Consider the following 16,530-nt stretch of genomic DNA (forward strand, 5'->3'; position numbering starts at 1 on the left):
TTCCCACCTGGCGGTTTGAATTGGAGGTAGCTTTGGCTAATGCGCCACCACATTCGGTCGATGTGCTGGTTAGCCCCGATGTAGGGATCCTCGACTACATCAACCCAGGTCTTCGCCAGCGCAACACACTCCCCTATGCTCCAGACGGTCCTTTTTCTCCCGTCGGCTTCCTCCCCCATCCCCTCGGCACCCGCCCCACCCTCGTTCCCCGCACGTGAGGACGAAGTAGTGCCATTTCCCTTGCCCTTCCCTCTCCCCTGCTTCCGCATCCTCCCTGCCGCCGATTGCATTTCAGTGGGAGACTCCCTGACCGGAGATAGTCCCAACTCCTCCAAAGAGAAAGTCTCGTTGTCGGTGAACTGAGTCTCTAGAGGAGTACTCTGGGGTAATCACTCGACAATAAATCCATGTAGGGGCGATAGGCATTGTCCCCAGGTGATTGGGGGACCCCCTGCCTGCTCCCCCGGCAGCGACATACATGTTCTACATCATCCCGGGCATTTGAGGCATCATCCCACCCATCCCTGCACACCAAGGGGGTACCTATCGTAGTACTCCTGCATCATCCCCGCCATTTGGGGCTGGGGCATCATCGGCGTCATTTTGGGCACCATCCTAGACATCGGCGCACTTCCGCAGGCTTTTCCCCCAACTCTAACGGGAAACGTCGGCGTTTGTGACTCGCTCGTGGCGGGGGAATCACTATCATGGTACTCCATTTATCTTCAAAGGACATGAAAGTATAAAGAGAGAAACTCGTTATAACAAGTGGTGCAAATGAAATAAAGTTCAACGAGCCGTATTTATAGAGTTTAAAAAAATTTAAAAATTGGGACGTCCGTCGTGGCACCGCAATGGCGGACGTCGCCGGATGGCCGCGGATATGCGGTATCCGCATCCGCGCCTCTCACGTTTAATGGCGGACGTCCCGTGCGGACACTCGACACTCCGGTCGGACGTCCGCCGGGTAATCCGCCATTGCGGATGCTCTGATCCCTACGAATAAAGACAAACAACATCCCCAGTCCATTCTGAACTTTAGAATTTAAAAACATTTTCTGTTGTTAATCCCACTGCAAGCAGAAATAAAAGTCAATAAAGAAAAATAAAAAAATAACTCCAAATATATTTTGGTATATTCTATTTTAAAATTTCATTGTTATTTTCATCTCCATTTCAAACTCTCCTTCAACTTGCCGGCGTTATTTATTATTCGGTTGCCTGAAACATATTCAGATCACTAACTGTAAAATTAACTTCCCTAATTTTCTCTCTCTTCCCCTCTCCCGCTCTCGTCTGCTTCTCTCTCTTTCTCGCACACAAACACACGCACTTGTTCATCACGCCAGCAATCAATTGCAGATGCGCCTGTGTTAATTGGCGAAGTGGTGAATTCTGAAGATTCTGGCACGGGCGTCACTACTGTATTGCTCGAATCTCCCCCCCCCCTCTCTCTCTGTTATTTTATGTGTTGGTATTTTTCTCGTATATGACGTGCTGGAATGTATGCATTACACCTGCTGTCTGGCTTGACATTTTCTCAACTCTAATATTTTGAGTTGTTGCTGTTTTTTGAATTTGCTAGAGCAGATCGCTGCTGTTGGAGGCGATCGATGATCAGTTGGTGCTGGTTTGGCAGGAATTGCGGCCAATTTTGTGTTTATTTGGTGTAATTATCTTTTGTTAGGTGCAACTGTTCAACACTTGAGAAGTTGATTCCGTGAGATAGAGGTTAGTTTTTTCTTCTTCGTCGAAATCAAATTTCTTCAGTTTACCGAGATCGGGACCTTTCCAATTTTATCTACTGTAAATGATCCTTTAGGAGTTGCATAGGCTTGATTAACTTTCCAGAAGTGAGGATTAGCTCGGAGTTTCCAGAACTGTTTTGAATTTGCTGCTGGAACTTTGAAGTGCAGAAGAAGACATACGTCCAGAGATGTCAAACTCGAAGGTGGTTTATGAAGGATGGATGGTGAGATATGGGCGCCGGAAGATCGGAAGATCATTTATTCACATGCGATATTTTGTGCTTGAGTCTAGGTTGTTGGCATATTACAAGAAGAAGCCCCAAGACAATGTGGTAAATTTCATTTGTAACGATTATTTCCCCTTTATATGTAGTATTTCTAATTGGTGTTGTTGGAGATTGTGAGTTCTAAGATACGAACTCCTCTCCCTCTACCAAGAAGGATCATGCTACTGAATCATGTACGATGACTGCAGTTCAAACTTTAGAGGATATCCTACTGTCTAGTTCATATGACTTGGAGCTACCAAATTTGCTCATTTTTAGAGGGAAACTATTTTCCATTTCTATTGATTACAATCATATGGAACTTATTTTATGTTGCTCCTTCTCGTGTGGCAAGGTGCCGACCAAGACGCTTCTTATAGATGGAAACTGTAGGGTGGAGGACCGAGGACTGAAGAACAATCATGGTCATGTGAGATAAAGTCACATTTTTTTAATCTTTTTTATACCCTTGCTGAATATTACCTTGTGTTATCTTGTGATTTGAAACAATGTAAACAATAGTTACTGTTTCACTCTCAAAGGAGACAGACCAAAAATAGAGTGGTACATATTGTTCTTGGATCATTTTGTTCAACATATCACTGTTTCAGTTACCGTGAGTATTAATGCGGTTCAGTTTGTTGATCTCAAATCGGCAAACTTGAGTCCTTTTTCAAAAAAATAACATGGATTTCAATATTCATTTTTTATAGTTCAGTTACTAATACTTGCTGAAATATTGATGTGCGAGGAATTCCCTCTATAAGATGCATTGGTTCTTCAGTAGAGAAAATGTGAAATTGTAAATTAATTTGATCAATAGATATAAACTCATTTGAGAATGACTTGAAGATCCTAAAAAGGAAAGAAAAAACAAAAAGAATAAGACAACAGACTCAGGACCTAACACATTCCATGTTCACCGTCTTAGCTGGTCTCTAAGGAATGTGCACATGTATAGTTGAATACTTGTATTCACTAAAGAAAAGGGAGGAGCATGTTGTTAGGAATTGTGTTTGAAAATATTAATGAAAAAGAGACAATACTGTAAGTATCATATTCTAGGTACTTAGTGTTCACTGAATGCTTGCAATGAATTAGTCATGATTTTGATGGCACTGGATTACTAGCTTATGATCTCTCCTAGCAGACTAGCAGTCAAGATTAGAGATGGTCCTTATAGGGTATCATATTTTAGTACTGAATCCCAGCTCTGTAGATCATGTCCCATTTTGTTTTCATGATGCCCTGAGAGTGTGAATTCACTTCTAGTTTTGGATCATAATTATGCACTGTGGGAACGGTAATGGGTGGATACTGGATAATTTACTTGATTGGCTTTTAATAAATAATACTAGTACGCAGCATATTCAGCCACAAACCAACAATTTTTAAGCAATAGAAGTCTATTGTTAGTACGCCAAGCTGAGTCCAACAACATCAGGTGTCATTATTTACTAGCTAGGTTTACTATTTATGATCTATGTTTTTATTACTTGATCGTGAAATGCTGCCTTTTGTCCCTGTTCTCCAAATCTATTGTCCTTTTAAGAGCATTCTTTTGGTACATATGCACTAATTGATTTGAATACATGTGATAGTTTTGATGTTTTAACTGTTTCTATTGATGGTGTTTGGCAGATGGTGTACGTTCTGTCTGTATACAACAAGAAAGAGAAATATAATCGAATCACAGTACGTTACTTTTGCATCTGGAGATATTTGCTGTTGTTATATTTGGTTAACATTATTATGTTTCCAGTGTGCCATTAGGAATCCTATCATAGTAGTGTTTTGCGTACATGTATGAGAGCCTTTGCTTTAACATACATGACAGGAATCTTTCATTTATTTATCCCCTCATATTTTCTTACCTTTTAAAATAATTATGATGTTCTCTTTAAGCATATTTTCAGTACTACTTTTGTAAGTTCAGACTTTTACTGTCTCTATCTTTACATCTGGTATGCCATTCAATAAAATGATTTTCTGGCAATTTAGTTTGATAAGCCCTATAGAATATATTCTTAGTTAAAGCTCTTTGAATATGAGATATTATTAGCAACTAGAACTTCAATGAACAAGACTTGATTGATGAATAAACATGACATAATTTGCATGGGATAAACAGAATTTTTAAAAGGAGGATGTAATGCTTCTGGTTTATTTGACGTTCTAGCAATGCTTATAAGGGGTGATTTCGGCCAAGTTGTTTAAGAATACAAGAATATGAATGAAGTCAACATTGACATGCGCGAATTAATATAGTTGTATGTTGTGAGCTGTCTGGATTTTGTTTCAACTTGCTCCGTGTTGTTCCTCATACAGCATCCCAGATTTATCAACAAAATTTATCCAATGTGTACTCTAAAATGACGTCATGTTTCAAATGAAACGACGAAGTTTTATCATTAAAAACTTGGGTATGTTGTAATTGCAACAAAATAAAAGTGGTTATAACTGCAATGTCTTAAAAGTCATATGAAAATTGCAAATCAGGTAAGCGTTGTGCTATTTCCAGCAATTAACTCTGTAATATTTGCTGTTGGGATCTTATTTCTTTGTGAATTCACCTTGTGATAAATATTGATAATCCTTGTCCAGATGGCAGCTTTCAACATTCAGGAGGCACTCATTTGGAAAGAGAAAATTGAATCTGTTATCGATCAGGTTTCTCCTATCTTGTTGACTCCTCCAGTATTTGCTATTTTGCTATTATATCACTGTTGAATTGACTTTTCTTATAAGACACCACAGTATGTTTTAGTTGGTGAAAAAACTGACAAATAGTTCTCGGCATGCAGCATCAAGAATCTCAAGCTACTAATGGTAACAAATACGTTTCTTTTGAATATAAATCTGGTGTGGATAATGGGAGGAATGCTTCATCATCAGAACATGATAGCCAGTAAGTGTTTTCTGAAACAGGCTTTGTTAGCTTTGGTATGTGTTTTCTGATTGATGCTTCTGTTAGCTTCCTCAGCATAGCATGATTGTCAGTAAGTGGTTTCTGAATGTGGATCTTATGCACAGGCTTTCATTAGATTACATATCACTTAAGTAAGGCTTTTGCTAGCTTGCTCATGTAAAAGATAAATGTATTTCTAGATTTAGTAAAATCTTTCTTTAGGTTTTTGCTAAGCATGAGGGTAAGTCAGTAGATGGTGGATGGTTTTGTATTGAATTGCTTTGCATCTGAGCAAGTATTATGCTTCACTGACAGCAACTGCGGCGCCTAAATTGTTTATGTTGCATTGGTTTATTCGGATTTCCTTTCAAGAGACAAGGGAGCAGCTTTAGATGGTAGAGTTATTGTTGCTTTGCTGATTAATCATTGTAGCCATGGGCATGGTAAACTGCATGTGTCCCATGATGTTGCTCTAGGGATTCGGATCTAAGCATGAGGCGGTTTCAAATGATTATGGTGATTGTATTTTTTTAGCATTTAGTAGGATTGTTCAATAAAGATGTCAAGAAAACTTTGAAAATTAATACTCCCTCCGTCCCCAAAGAATATGCACTTTGAGTTTGCCACAGGTTTTAATGCAAAATTGGTAAAGTAAGAGAGAGGTAGAGAGAAAAAGTAATTAAAGTATTCTTAGTGGGAAATGGGTCCCACCTCATAAGAGATAAAAGAGTTTTCAAAATTGGAAAGTGCATATTCTTGTGGGACGGAGGGAGTAATAATATAAACAACTGCGTTACATTCTGTCAATCTAAGTCAAACCAAACCATGGTTAAGTACTTAAGTTTTGGCATGGTTCCTGAGGTTACAGTTTGAGAATCCCCAAAGTTTGGCTAAGTCCTGAAAACGCCTGGATTATCATAAACCTTGCTGAGTATCAATTATTCCAGGTTCCGAAAAAATTTAAGGAAATTGAATTAAGAATGTAGGTGTCTAAGTTTTTTCCTTTCTCCTGGACACTTCTTGCACTGTCATCCGTTTAATCTTATCTTTTAGGCTTTCGAGGGTCATTCCTCATTTTTCTCTTTCTTGTCCTTAATTAATTATATATGTACTTTTTGCAGTTTCTTCCTTACACAGAACTATTAACTAATATTTTGATATTTTCTTTATAAAAATCTTGTTCTATATCTTTACATCGATGAACACCCTTTTGAGTACATTACTGTTGCTTTATGATACTCGTTGAGTATTGGATTCTATGCCTAGCAAATGTTATTTCATATACAATGAATGCTGGAGGGCTTATGAGCTGTTATTTCTATGTCGTTCTGATGCTTTCCCCTTTTAAATTTGTTGATATTTTTCTTCTGCAGGTTTAGTGCTGCAGAAGAAGAAGATGATTCTCATCGAAGTTTGTTACGTAGAACAACAATAGGAAATGGTCTTCCTTCTTCAACTTGTCCACTTGGTTCATAAATTTATTTCATGCTGAAACTTAACCACTAATTTTTCATGTAGCAGGCCCACCTGAGTCCGTTTATGACTGGACAAAGGAATTTGATTCTGATTTGGCTAATCAAAATTCAAACAACCAGGCATTTTCTAGAAAGTATTGGCGCCTTCTACAGTGCCAAAATGGTGTGTTGATGTTCATAACTTCGTCGAATTTGATATATTTGCTGTCAAGTTTTACAATCCTTTTAGTTTGTCATGGGATAATATATGAAACAATATTATCTTGATCTTTATGGGAAACTTTCTAACTCTCACGACTGTATTTTTTTATGTGAACTTTAAGGTCTTCGGATATTTGAGGAGCTTGATGAAGTAGATATTCTTGTAAGAAAGTTTCTTCGTGTTAATTGCCAACATATTGTTGAAGTGGTTTTGTATAGGCTTTACATGGATTTCTGTAGAGTATGTGTTACTTACAAGTTTATATATGTAGCCAAAGAGCTGCAGTAGAGCAATGAAAGCTGTTGGGGTGGTGGAAGCAACCTGTGAAGAAATATTTGAACTAATCATGGGCATGGATACAACACGATGCGAGTAGGTCTCCGTCACTTTTAAATTCGATTTTGAGAATTCCCAAGTTATGAGCTTTTGTTGCATGTTGGGAGTAGTTTGTGTTTGTGATAGATAATGCTCAATAGTAGGAAAAGTTACAGTTTACATCAAGGAGGTTACTTTTTTATTTTTTCCTTGTATCATACTATTTGCTATTGAAATAAGTTACGATAGTGAAGACAACTTCAGGACTTGCTCAATTTTTTTGTTTTGGTTAAATCGATTTGTGTTTCATGTTCCGTGAATTTTGCACTTATTTTAATTGCAGCCAGTTTGTGGATCTGGTCATATTCTTTATGCAGCATACAAAAGGAAAAGTTCACTATGGCACAATTCATAATTTCAGTACAATATGTAGATCAGAACTAATAACCTTTGTTCTTCTATGTTAACAGAAGTGTATTATGCATGTAGGTGGGATTGCAGTTTCCAGTATGGTAGCTTAGTGGAAGAAGTAGATGGACATACAGCTTTACTTTACCACAGACTTCAGTTAGATTGGTTTCCGACGTAATGTGCCCTTATCATATCTTTTCTAGAATGTGTTGGTATTTACATTGTCTTCAGTGCCATTTCCTGAGCATTGGTTTAACTGAATGTAGATAAAGCTCCTTCTTAAAGATACTATACTCAGCGGTTTTCTTAATTTCTCTTTTATTTGCTAGTTAGCCAAATTTGTGTCAGCAAATAAAATTATGTCTTCGTCTCTTTTTATGGTGGCATTATATGGATTGTATAGTTCAATGATCTGTTCCCTATTGAAAGACGCAACTCATATGTCATACAAAAAATTGTGTGCATATATTCTTTGAATACATTTGCATGATACACCATCAAGAGTCCTTATAAATATTGTAACCCATTACAGGTTTGTATGGCCTCGTGACCTCTGCTATGTGCGCTATTGGCGTCGGAATGATGATGGGAGTTATGGTAAAAAATTTAGTGCTTTCCTTCCTATTTTATGTGCTTATAATATTTTAGTGCAAATCTGTCTGGTTTAATCCATGTTACTTTGCAGTTGTGCTATTCCGTTCTAGGGAGCATGAGAATTGTGGCCCTCAACCTGGATTTGTGCGAGCTCATATTGAAAGTAAGTTCAGCTTAGCTTTATTAGTATATAAACGGCTGTTTCTTAAATCAATTCTCAAGCCATGTTGTCTATACTAATTGAATCTTTTTACAATCTTCGTTTTATGTTATAGTCATGCTGTAAGATTCACCTGAACCAATTGCAGGTGGAGGATACAATATTTCACCTCTGAAACCTCGTAATGGGAGGCCCAGAACACAGGTCCAACATCTTATGCAAATTGATCTAAAAGGCTGGGGAGTGGGTTATGTATCATCATTTCAGCAGCATTGTCTCCTTCAAATGTTAAATAGTGTTGCTGGTGAGATCTCTTTTTTATGTGATTTAAATTCTTGAGATGTACTCCCTCCATCCCTGAAAAGTATGAACATTTGGTTCGACACGGGTTTTAATGTATAATTGGTAAAGTAAAAGAGAGAGATAAAGGGTAGAGTAAGTAGTGTTAGTGGAGAGTGGACTCCACATCATTAGTAGTGTAGTATAATATTATAAGTTGTAAATAAAATGATGTGTAGGGGTAATGTGTTGTTTAACTATTCCAAAACTAGAAAGTTCATACTTTTTAGGGACAGACTAATACGGAGATAGTTAGATATTGTCCTCTGCACTTTTGGATCTATTTTTTGCACTGTAGCCAAATTAAGTTTAAAATATGTATAAAAAAAGATAAAGACACTGGTGCTTCAAATATGAGCTATATCTCTTTTCTTGACCCTGATCTTTAATTCTTTTGTATGAATTTGGTGTGATATATGTAGATATGATTTTTTCCCCTTCTGTATTTAGGATTGCGAGAATATTACTCTCAAACTGATGAAAGACCAGTGGCTCCTCGGATTCCTGTTATGGTTAATATGACATCAGTATCCAGCTCTTCAAAGAGGAGTAAGAAGCTCCAGTCATCTTCTGCGCACCATCGCAGTCCTTCACTTGATCAAATACATGCAGCAAATAGAAATGCTGTTTTAATGGATGAATACTCTGATGAAGATGAAGATCTCCAGGCAGATCAAGAGGTTCACATAATACTTATGTGTGTATAGTATAGTTAAGGTTTATACTAAAGTTTGGGTTTCTATCATCTATAGGCTTTGTCGTCTGCCTTTGAGGTTGAAGACAAGAGAACTGGTATATATCTACTTTAGTGATTGTCTAAGTGATATGGAATTATGCTAATGTTGCGCTGCAATTCATTTGTAATGTTTTTCTTTTATACATTTTAGGCCATGAGGAAGAATCTACAGACCAAATAGATTTGTCCATATTCTCTGGTAACCTTCGACGTGATGATCACGATAAGGCTCGCAACTGTTGGACATTGTCTAATGGAAACAACTTCAGAGTTCGGAGCAAGCACTTCTGTTATGACAAATCAAAAGTAATAATACTTTCTTGTTTGTTGCAGTTGCAGATACATTCTGATTGCAGTCTAGGCTGCTTAATTTGTTTAACAAAAAGTCTAATTGAATTTCTGCAACACTTTCTGAAGATTCCTGCAGGCAAACATCTTATGGATCTAGTTGCTGTAGATTGGTTTAAAGATACAAAAAGAATGGACCATGTAGCTCGACGCCTGGGTTGTGCAGCTCAGGTGAATTTCTATGGCTGATTATCTTTTCATTATTAGATCTGAATTCCTTTCTGATAATGTAATTTTTTTCGAAGGAATTTCTTTTGCCTATTTGATTAAATTCCAGTTTGTTCATTCCTGCTCTTGATATATAACCAATATTATGTCTTTCTTTTTAGGTTGCTTCAGATAAAGGACTTTTCTCTATCGTGTTTAATCTTCAAGTGAGTTGATTATGCTGCTGAGTTCAGTCATATTTATTTTGTTTGTTTGTACAGTTAATGAGAATATTCCCTCCTAGGTACCTGGATCGACACACTACAGCATGGTATTTTATTTTGTGTCCAAGGAACTAGTACCAGGATCTCTTTTGCAGAGGTTTGTCGATGGAGATGATGAGTTCCGTAATAGCAGGCTGAAGCTTATTCCATCAGTACCTAAGGTAGCTTTCTTCTGCCAATTTGCATGTGAATTCCAGTGCCCATTAATAAGAGCTACTAGTGCCTATTCACTAATGCTAAAAAAATATTTGAAGCCAACTATGTTAGATTTTGTGGAGCTCATACTTCTTTGAGCCACTAAGGCTTTTGAAACTATAACAAGTAGTAACATATAACTAAATATATCTGAACAGGAAAGAAAAGAGAGCTTATAAAGATCTGTATATGTTAATAGTTGAAATGTCTATCTGCCTATAAATAGATACTCATACATATATGCAAGTCATTCTGTCCCAGAAAAACCTTCTAAGACTTCCTTCTTCATCATGAATGTCTGCTCACAAGTTCCAGGATTCACATGATAATCTGAAGTAATCAGAATTTCAAATGACTGAAACTAGGAGTCCTTTTACTGATTTCAGAGATTTAAAACTCTTGTTCTTGTTTCAATGCAATCCACGTCATTCTAATTTTTACTAAAAGTGCAAATCACGCAGGGTTCTTGGATTGTACGCCAGAGTGTTGGCAGCACCCCTTGTATATTGGGGAAAGCAGTTGATTGCAACTATATACGTGGTCAAACGTATTTGGAAGTAAGACCGTTTTTTTGTACTTTTAAGGATTTTTAATTCATAATTTGGTGAGTGGATAGTTTAGCAAATAGAAGGTAGGAGTAGGATACAAAAAAATTATGATACATCTATTATCACTGTACATTTAGAAGAAAGAGATGATAAATCATATCCCATGTCATTAGTGGCATAAATAAATTGCAGTTAATCACTCAACAGTTGAAACCAAAACAATGAAGGGGCTTTGGGTTATCCACCTATTTGAAATGAAGACAAGTAAAGTTGGATGGTTCTTAGAAATCCACCCTATCCATCACAGAGGCCGTAGAGCAAGGTTGCAGGTGTACATTTCTCATCTGATTTCACCACTTTGGTTTTTAATTTGTTGTAGGTTGATATTGATATCGGTTCCTCCACTGTGGCAAATGGAGTCCTGGGCCTTGTGATTGGTGTTATTACGACACTTGTGGTCGACATGGCTTTTCTTGTACAGGTATTCAATCTCATCTGACAATACCTCATATAATCTTGGGAACAAACTTATATAGCTCATGTATTAATTTCGTATGACGAAATTATGTTGATATATACTGTTAATGTGATTTTGTGAATTGGTGCAACGGTCAGGCAAACAGTACAGATGAGTTGCCGGAGCGGTTGATCGGTGCTGTGAGAGTGTCTCATATAGAATTATCATCAGCTATTGTGCCGGTGCTGGAGACGGATTCTTCAGATTCACAGAAAACGTAATGGATTATATGATGTATAAATGATATTGTTATTCAAGTACATATATTACTAAATTCATTTAATATGAAATTATTTTTCCTGACAATTGAGTTCAATAGTGTGAAATTAATTGTCTTGATTTTACTTCAGCATCTCGCATTAGTTTCACCCTTAAAACCTTTTATTTTTACCCTTTTTTTTATTTGTGGGCATTCCATTCCAGTCAGATTATAAGAAATCAGGTTGAGAATATTTGAACTTTCAACTTCGGTTCTAGCTATTGATCTTGTTCCTCCCACTTTGTGGATGTAATGTACAACACAATTGACACAGTTCATAATTATTTCCCGTCAAATCGTTCTTAAGAGCACCCGCAACGCGTGCCGCCGGCGTTCCGCATGCCATTCCGCCGGAACGGTTTCGCCGCGGAACGCGTTGCGGCGCACCATTCCGCTCCCATTCCGTTCCCATTCCGTGCCGGGTGCCGACGGCACGTAACGCGGCACGGCTTGTGCCGCCACGCGCTGGGGCGACGTGGCGCTCCCCGCTTCGTGCGTGCTTCCCACTCGCCGGCCCGCGAGTGGGACACGTCAGCAGATGACGCAATAATTAATTTTTTTTAAAAAAAATTGATTTTTTTTAAAAAAAAATTAACTTTTTTTTTATTTTTATTTTCTTATTCTATAAATACACCTAATTTATTACATTTCACACACAACTACACATCTACTCTTCCTAAATCAACATCAATTCCCCCTAAACCTCGACCGCCTCCGGAGGATGATTCGCCGGCGGAGTAGTTTTTTTATTTTCCCACGTTTAATTGTGTGTTTTTTATTTTATGTTTTTTATTTTTTTAGGATTTTAATTGTGTGCTTTTTTTATTTTTTTTAAGTTTAAGTTGAATTTTTTTTAATGTTGTGTGTTTTTTAATAAAGTGTGTGTTTTTTATTAAAGTGTGTTTATTTAAATTGAATTGGATTGGAAATAAAAAAATGAAATTGAATGAATAGTAATTTAAGGAACGGTTAAGGAACGGAGGGTTGCAGGTTCCGTTCCTTAGTTAAGGAATGGAGTAAAAAAGTACAGTGGGACCCTCAAATAGTGGTTTAAGGAACGGTATAGGAACAGCGTTGTGGATGACCTAATGTATATAGAATGTTTTCTATTAAATTAATACTTATTTTTTTAGACAACAATTCTTTTATGAATTATATCCAAATTTCAATCAAATGTAAATGATTTAAGAAACATCCATCGTTGGAAGAAAAATAAGAAAATATCATAGGTTTGGTCGTTTGTAGAAAATTTTAGTCAAAATAACTATTTTTCATAAAGAGCGTAAATATTGAAAAAATAGTCTCAATTTGTCATTTAGATTAGTTATACGTAGAAAATAGTCACATTTCAAAAATAAAAAAAATTTATTATTATTTTACCCATTTTTTCTCATAATTTACCCACTTTTTTTTCTATTTTTTTAGTTTATCAATTTTTTGTGTTGTTAACGCCGCCTCTCGATTTAGGGTTCACAACGGCTCTCTCTCGCGCGCCGCTTCCTCCCTATATATTCAACTGAATTCTCTCGTCTAACCTCATCCTTCACATTCAGTCACCGCTCGATCTAGGTTTCTTCACTCTCAATATTTTTTTTATTTCTCAGATTGTTTAATTTTTTTTCCTCATTCTATCTTCTTGTATTTGCTTGTTTGTATTTCACACTTGAAATCATGTGATGAGAAAATTAACTGCAACAATATGATCGAAATATTTTCTATGATTCCTAGTATATGATCGGAATATTTTCTATGATTCCTAGTATTTAAGTCTCTGATGATTTCTCATTTCTCAATTCCATTCCATTGATCCCCCTTTTTCTACTTCTAATATTTTTCATTATTTTTAAAAATGATTTGAACTTTGAAGGAGATATGAAGAATTCATTATTTGGTCCGTGTTTCTGAACTAACCCTGACTGATAAACCTTTCCAAACCTCTGATCTCCTCATTTCCAGATACATTAATTATTGTATTTTTATTTTTACAAATCGGCAATTTTTTCTGTGGCTCTGTGATTATCTGCCTAATTTTCAGGCGATATACGCTATTCTGATAATCATCATGTGGAAGAACTTTTCTAGTATGAGAGCTGCTTGTTTCTATAAATTATTTCTTTGTTTTTTATTAATTTCTCGTTTTTTGTCTATTCTGCTGTGATGATTTATGAAATTAATTCACATGTCAGACTTCAGAGATTATTTATAATCCATGAGAAGACTATTTCATGATTCCTGAGCACAATTTGTATATGCACTAAACAATTCAAAACTATGGATCGGTTTCTTTTACAGAATCAAAATACTCAAAAGTGTGAATTTCAATTCATGTACTCTGCTTTGTCAATAGAAGTTCCTTTTTTCATTGTCACTGGTCAGTTAAAACCTACTATTCGTTTGTGGAAAATAATATTCCCTCATTTGTGGAAACCTACAAGAAATATATATTATTTTACTAAAGAGAAAAATGACTTCATTATTATGGAATTTATAAAAATGGCAAAATGATTCCCCCAAGAGGGAGGAGTGTAAAAAAGGTACTAGAGTAAAAGTTAAAAAAGATGAGAAAATTGAATAGAGTTGGAGAGTTTTAATTTTTAAAATGAGATTATTTTTTTGGCAGTGAAAAATGTACATAATTGAACATTTTTTCAATATTTTATAATAAAAATTGTTTTATAAATATTAATTAATTTAAAATAAATTTTATACTAATTATTTTGAAACACTTCAAAAAATTTGAAATTTTAATTTAAATATTTGAATATTTTAAAAAAAATTCTTACTAAATATTGTATAATTAATTCGAATTAAACTTGAAATCATGTTACGATATAGAATTTCTATGGAACTTCTTTTTTATTGGTACACATAATACAGTAAATAACAACCCTTAAATATCCAGCCTAAAATAGCAGAGTTTCCCAACTAACTTAAATATTGCTTCGATGATCCAACGTTCAATTTCAATCAAGTGTCTCGATTTCCATAAAAGTATTTTATACGATTGTAGACAAATCAAACAATTTAGTTCGATTTGATAATCCTCCGCCAAACAGAAATAAATGAAACAATCAGAGCATTTTAATTCACTTGTTCTTAGATCAAAGATAAATAGTAATAATTTATTTATTTATTTATTTTATGTCATTGTATTTTGGAATAAATATATTAGACATAACGTTTAAGAAAATCTTCAACTGCAGTATAATTGACACCGGGATAGAGCTGAGAAGCTTCTTCTCCTTCACTTCCTATTTCGAAATTAGTGAGGCATCCTTCATACAATACGTCGTGGTAATGCCCTAATCCAACTTGCTGTCCATAATCAAGATCTACAATCAAATTAAACATGACAAACAATCAGCAACCTTATCTTCAAGTATGGACTACTATTTTTTTGTTTATATGTGAATAAAGATTTTGAAAATTTTGAGTTGAGCAAAGAAATCACCTTTCATGGAAGCTAGGAAATCTTCTTTGGAAATTGTAATCTTGTCTAATTCTGTTCCAATTAGCTTCTCCCAAATGTTCACAACTTCTCTATGCGAAAGAATGTTTTTGGGAGGCCTAATGTATAACGTCTTATTGAGTGTTCTTGGATCATCAATTGTCTTTATGGTGTAGCTTGCTATGTCATCTTCAACTACATATATTGCTATACACAAAAACATCACATGACAACTATCAATAACTACTTAAGGGGGCATAATGCATGAAAAACTATGAAATTTGTTGGAATTCTTGTTGCTAAAAATCAGATGGAAAAATCATAAATTTTGGATTTATTTTCAATTATCAAACGATAAAAAAATACGGCTAGCTGTGTGAAATACATTGATGATGTTTTCAACCAAACGACGCCATTTTTGTCAATGAATAGACGACGTCATCTGACTCATTACGTCTATGTATAATTTACCGACTTCCTTATTAGACACAGTTCATCTAGATTTTTTACATCATGGCATAACGATTCAAGTTTCAAGATTTTTCCGACAAAATTTTTCAAATTTGTGAAACAGATGAGATTTTGACCAAACTGCATGGTGGTTTTTTTTTTATAATTCACCTTATAATTAATTAATGTGGATGTGAACATAAAACTAGAATACGAGCAATGAAGTTTGAACTATAGACCTTTTTTATAGCCATCTCCGTGTATGATCACGGAGTCTCTTGATGGAAGGATTTTACCAAACTGACAAAGACCTCCAACAAAATAGCCCGCGAAACAGTTAGCTGAAACATACGTGTACGGAATCCCGGCTTCTTCAATGGCTTTCCTCACCACCATTTTGTCTTGAAACACCACATTTCCCGGCTCCGTCGCCTTCTCCATCCTCGCCGGATCTGTTCCGAATTCCGATGGCAAAAACCTCTTTACACATAATTAATGGTGAGTGAGTCCTACTTTTATATATTATTAGTACTATTATTTTAATAATAAAATTATAAGTAAAATGAGTCAAAATCCATTTATCAAAATAATAAAAATAAAATAAAACATTTAATGATAAACCTTGACATTTCCCGCCTCCTTGATTGCTCGAACAAGGTTGAGCTGCAGCATGATGCTGTGGCTCCGAATGTGAACCCCGGAAACGGCGCAGATGACGACGTCGACGAGCTTAACGGCTTCTACAAGGCTGGCGTGGTCGCTGAAGGAGGCGGGGACGAGGTGTGCTCCTAGCATTTTGAAAGATATTAACATCTCTACTTTGTCTATGTCCACACCAATCTCGCGCCTGCTCAGAACGAAGGTTTCATGGCCTTCACCTAAACTTGCTTTCACCAGTCTCTTTCCGAGATAACCAGTCCCCCCTACTATCAGCACTTTGCTTTTTGCCATTTATCCCTATCTTCTTTTATGTATTTGAATTGATTACAAGAGATTCTTGAGATTATGTATTTATAGATATAACTCTTTGTGTTTTTCTTTCTTGATGTTTTTTTTTTCTTCCTTCGAATGGGAAAATCTTTCAAGGGCATTATTTTTCTATTGACATAAAACGAAAATACCCACTAATTCAAAATTATGAAAATTTCAATTGTTTTAGCTTATAATAGAAGCATTCTGA

At 35.8% G+C, this 16,530-nt stretch overlaps 2 protein-coding genes and 4 non-coding genes across 7 annotated transcripts; 5 read left to right on the forward strand and 1 right to left on the reverse strand.

Moving 5' to 3' along the window:
• The first annotated feature begins 1,152 nt into the window (after positions 1-1,152).
• Positions 1,153-11,499, forward strand: LOC121782131 (protein ENHANCED DISEASE RESISTANCE 2-like). 2 transcript variants are annotated; one of them, XM_042179854.1, is made up of 24 exons: positions 1,153-1,424; positions 1,586-1,731; positions 1,823-2,080; positions 2,370-2,444; positions 3,656-3,709; positions 4,619-4,684; positions 4,819-4,922; positions 6,296-6,363; positions 6,444-6,560; positions 6,721-6,761; positions 6,871-6,971; positions 7,404-7,499; positions 7,858-7,922; positions 8,011-8,082; positions 8,228-8,383; positions 8,869-9,098; positions 9,171-9,210; positions 9,306-9,460; positions 9,572-9,673; positions 9,832-9,876; positions 9,954-10,094; positions 10,590-10,685; positions 11,056-11,157; positions 11,292-11,499. In XM_042179854.1, the coding sequence occupies exons 3-24, from the start codon at positions 1,937-1,939 to the stop codon at positions 11,412-11,414; spliced, it is 2,193 nt and encodes a 730-aa protein (XP_042035788.1). In that variant the 5' UTR covers positions 1,153-1,424; positions 1,586-1,731; positions 1,823-1,936; the 3' UTR covers positions 11,415-11,499. The 2 variants fall into 2 exon arrangements, with proteins under 2 accessions (XP_042035788.1, XP_042035787.1); XM_042179853.1 differs by having other exon boundaries at positions 1,591-1,731.
• Positions 11,500-13,118: 1,619 nt separating this feature from the next.
• On the forward strand, positions 13,119-13,232 carry LOC121783128. The gene has a single exon (XR_006046543.1). It is a non-coding gene; the product is annotated as a small nucleolar RNA Z199 (small nucleolar RNA).
• An 87-nt stretch (positions 13,233-13,319) lies between these two features.
• Positions 13,320-13,397, forward strand: LOC121783118. Its single transcript, XR_006046534.1, has one exon. It is a non-coding gene; the product is annotated as a small nucleolar RNA SNORD18 (small nucleolar RNA).
• A 61-nt stretch (positions 13,398-13,458) lies between these two features.
• LOC121783129 lies at positions 13,459-13,544 on the forward strand. The gene has a single exon (XR_006046544.1). It is a non-coding gene; the product is annotated as a small nucleolar RNA U54 (small nucleolar RNA).
• A 54-nt stretch (positions 13,545-13,598) lies between these two features.
• On the forward strand, positions 13,599-13,695 carry LOC121783130. The gene has a single exon (XR_006046545.1). It is a non-coding gene; the product is annotated as a small nucleolar RNA R64/Z200 family (small nucleolar RNA).
• An 867-nt stretch (positions 13,696-14,562) lies between these two features.
• Positions 14,563-16,409, reverse strand: LOC121780799 (bifunctional pinoresinol-lariciresinol reductase-like). Its single transcript, XM_042178427.1, has 4 exons — positions 15,972-16,409; positions 15,590-15,830; positions 14,904-15,107; positions 14,563-14,784 (listed from the first exon to the last, which is right to left on the reverse strand). The coding sequence occupies exons 1-4, from the start codon at positions 16,299-16,301 to the stop codon at positions 14,621-14,623; spliced, it is 939 nt and encodes a 312-aa protein (XP_042034361.1). The 5' UTR covers positions 16,302-16,409; the 3' UTR covers positions 14,563-14,620.
• Between the last annotated feature and the right edge of the window lie 121 nt (positions 16,410-16,530).

Source organism: Salvia splendens, chromosome 20, assembly GCF_004379255.2.
Source record: "Salvia splendens isolate huo1 chromosome 20, SspV2, whole genome shotgun sequence".
NCBI lineage: Eukaryota > Viridiplantae > Streptophyta > Magnoliopsida > Lamiales > Lamiaceae > Salvia > Salvia splendens.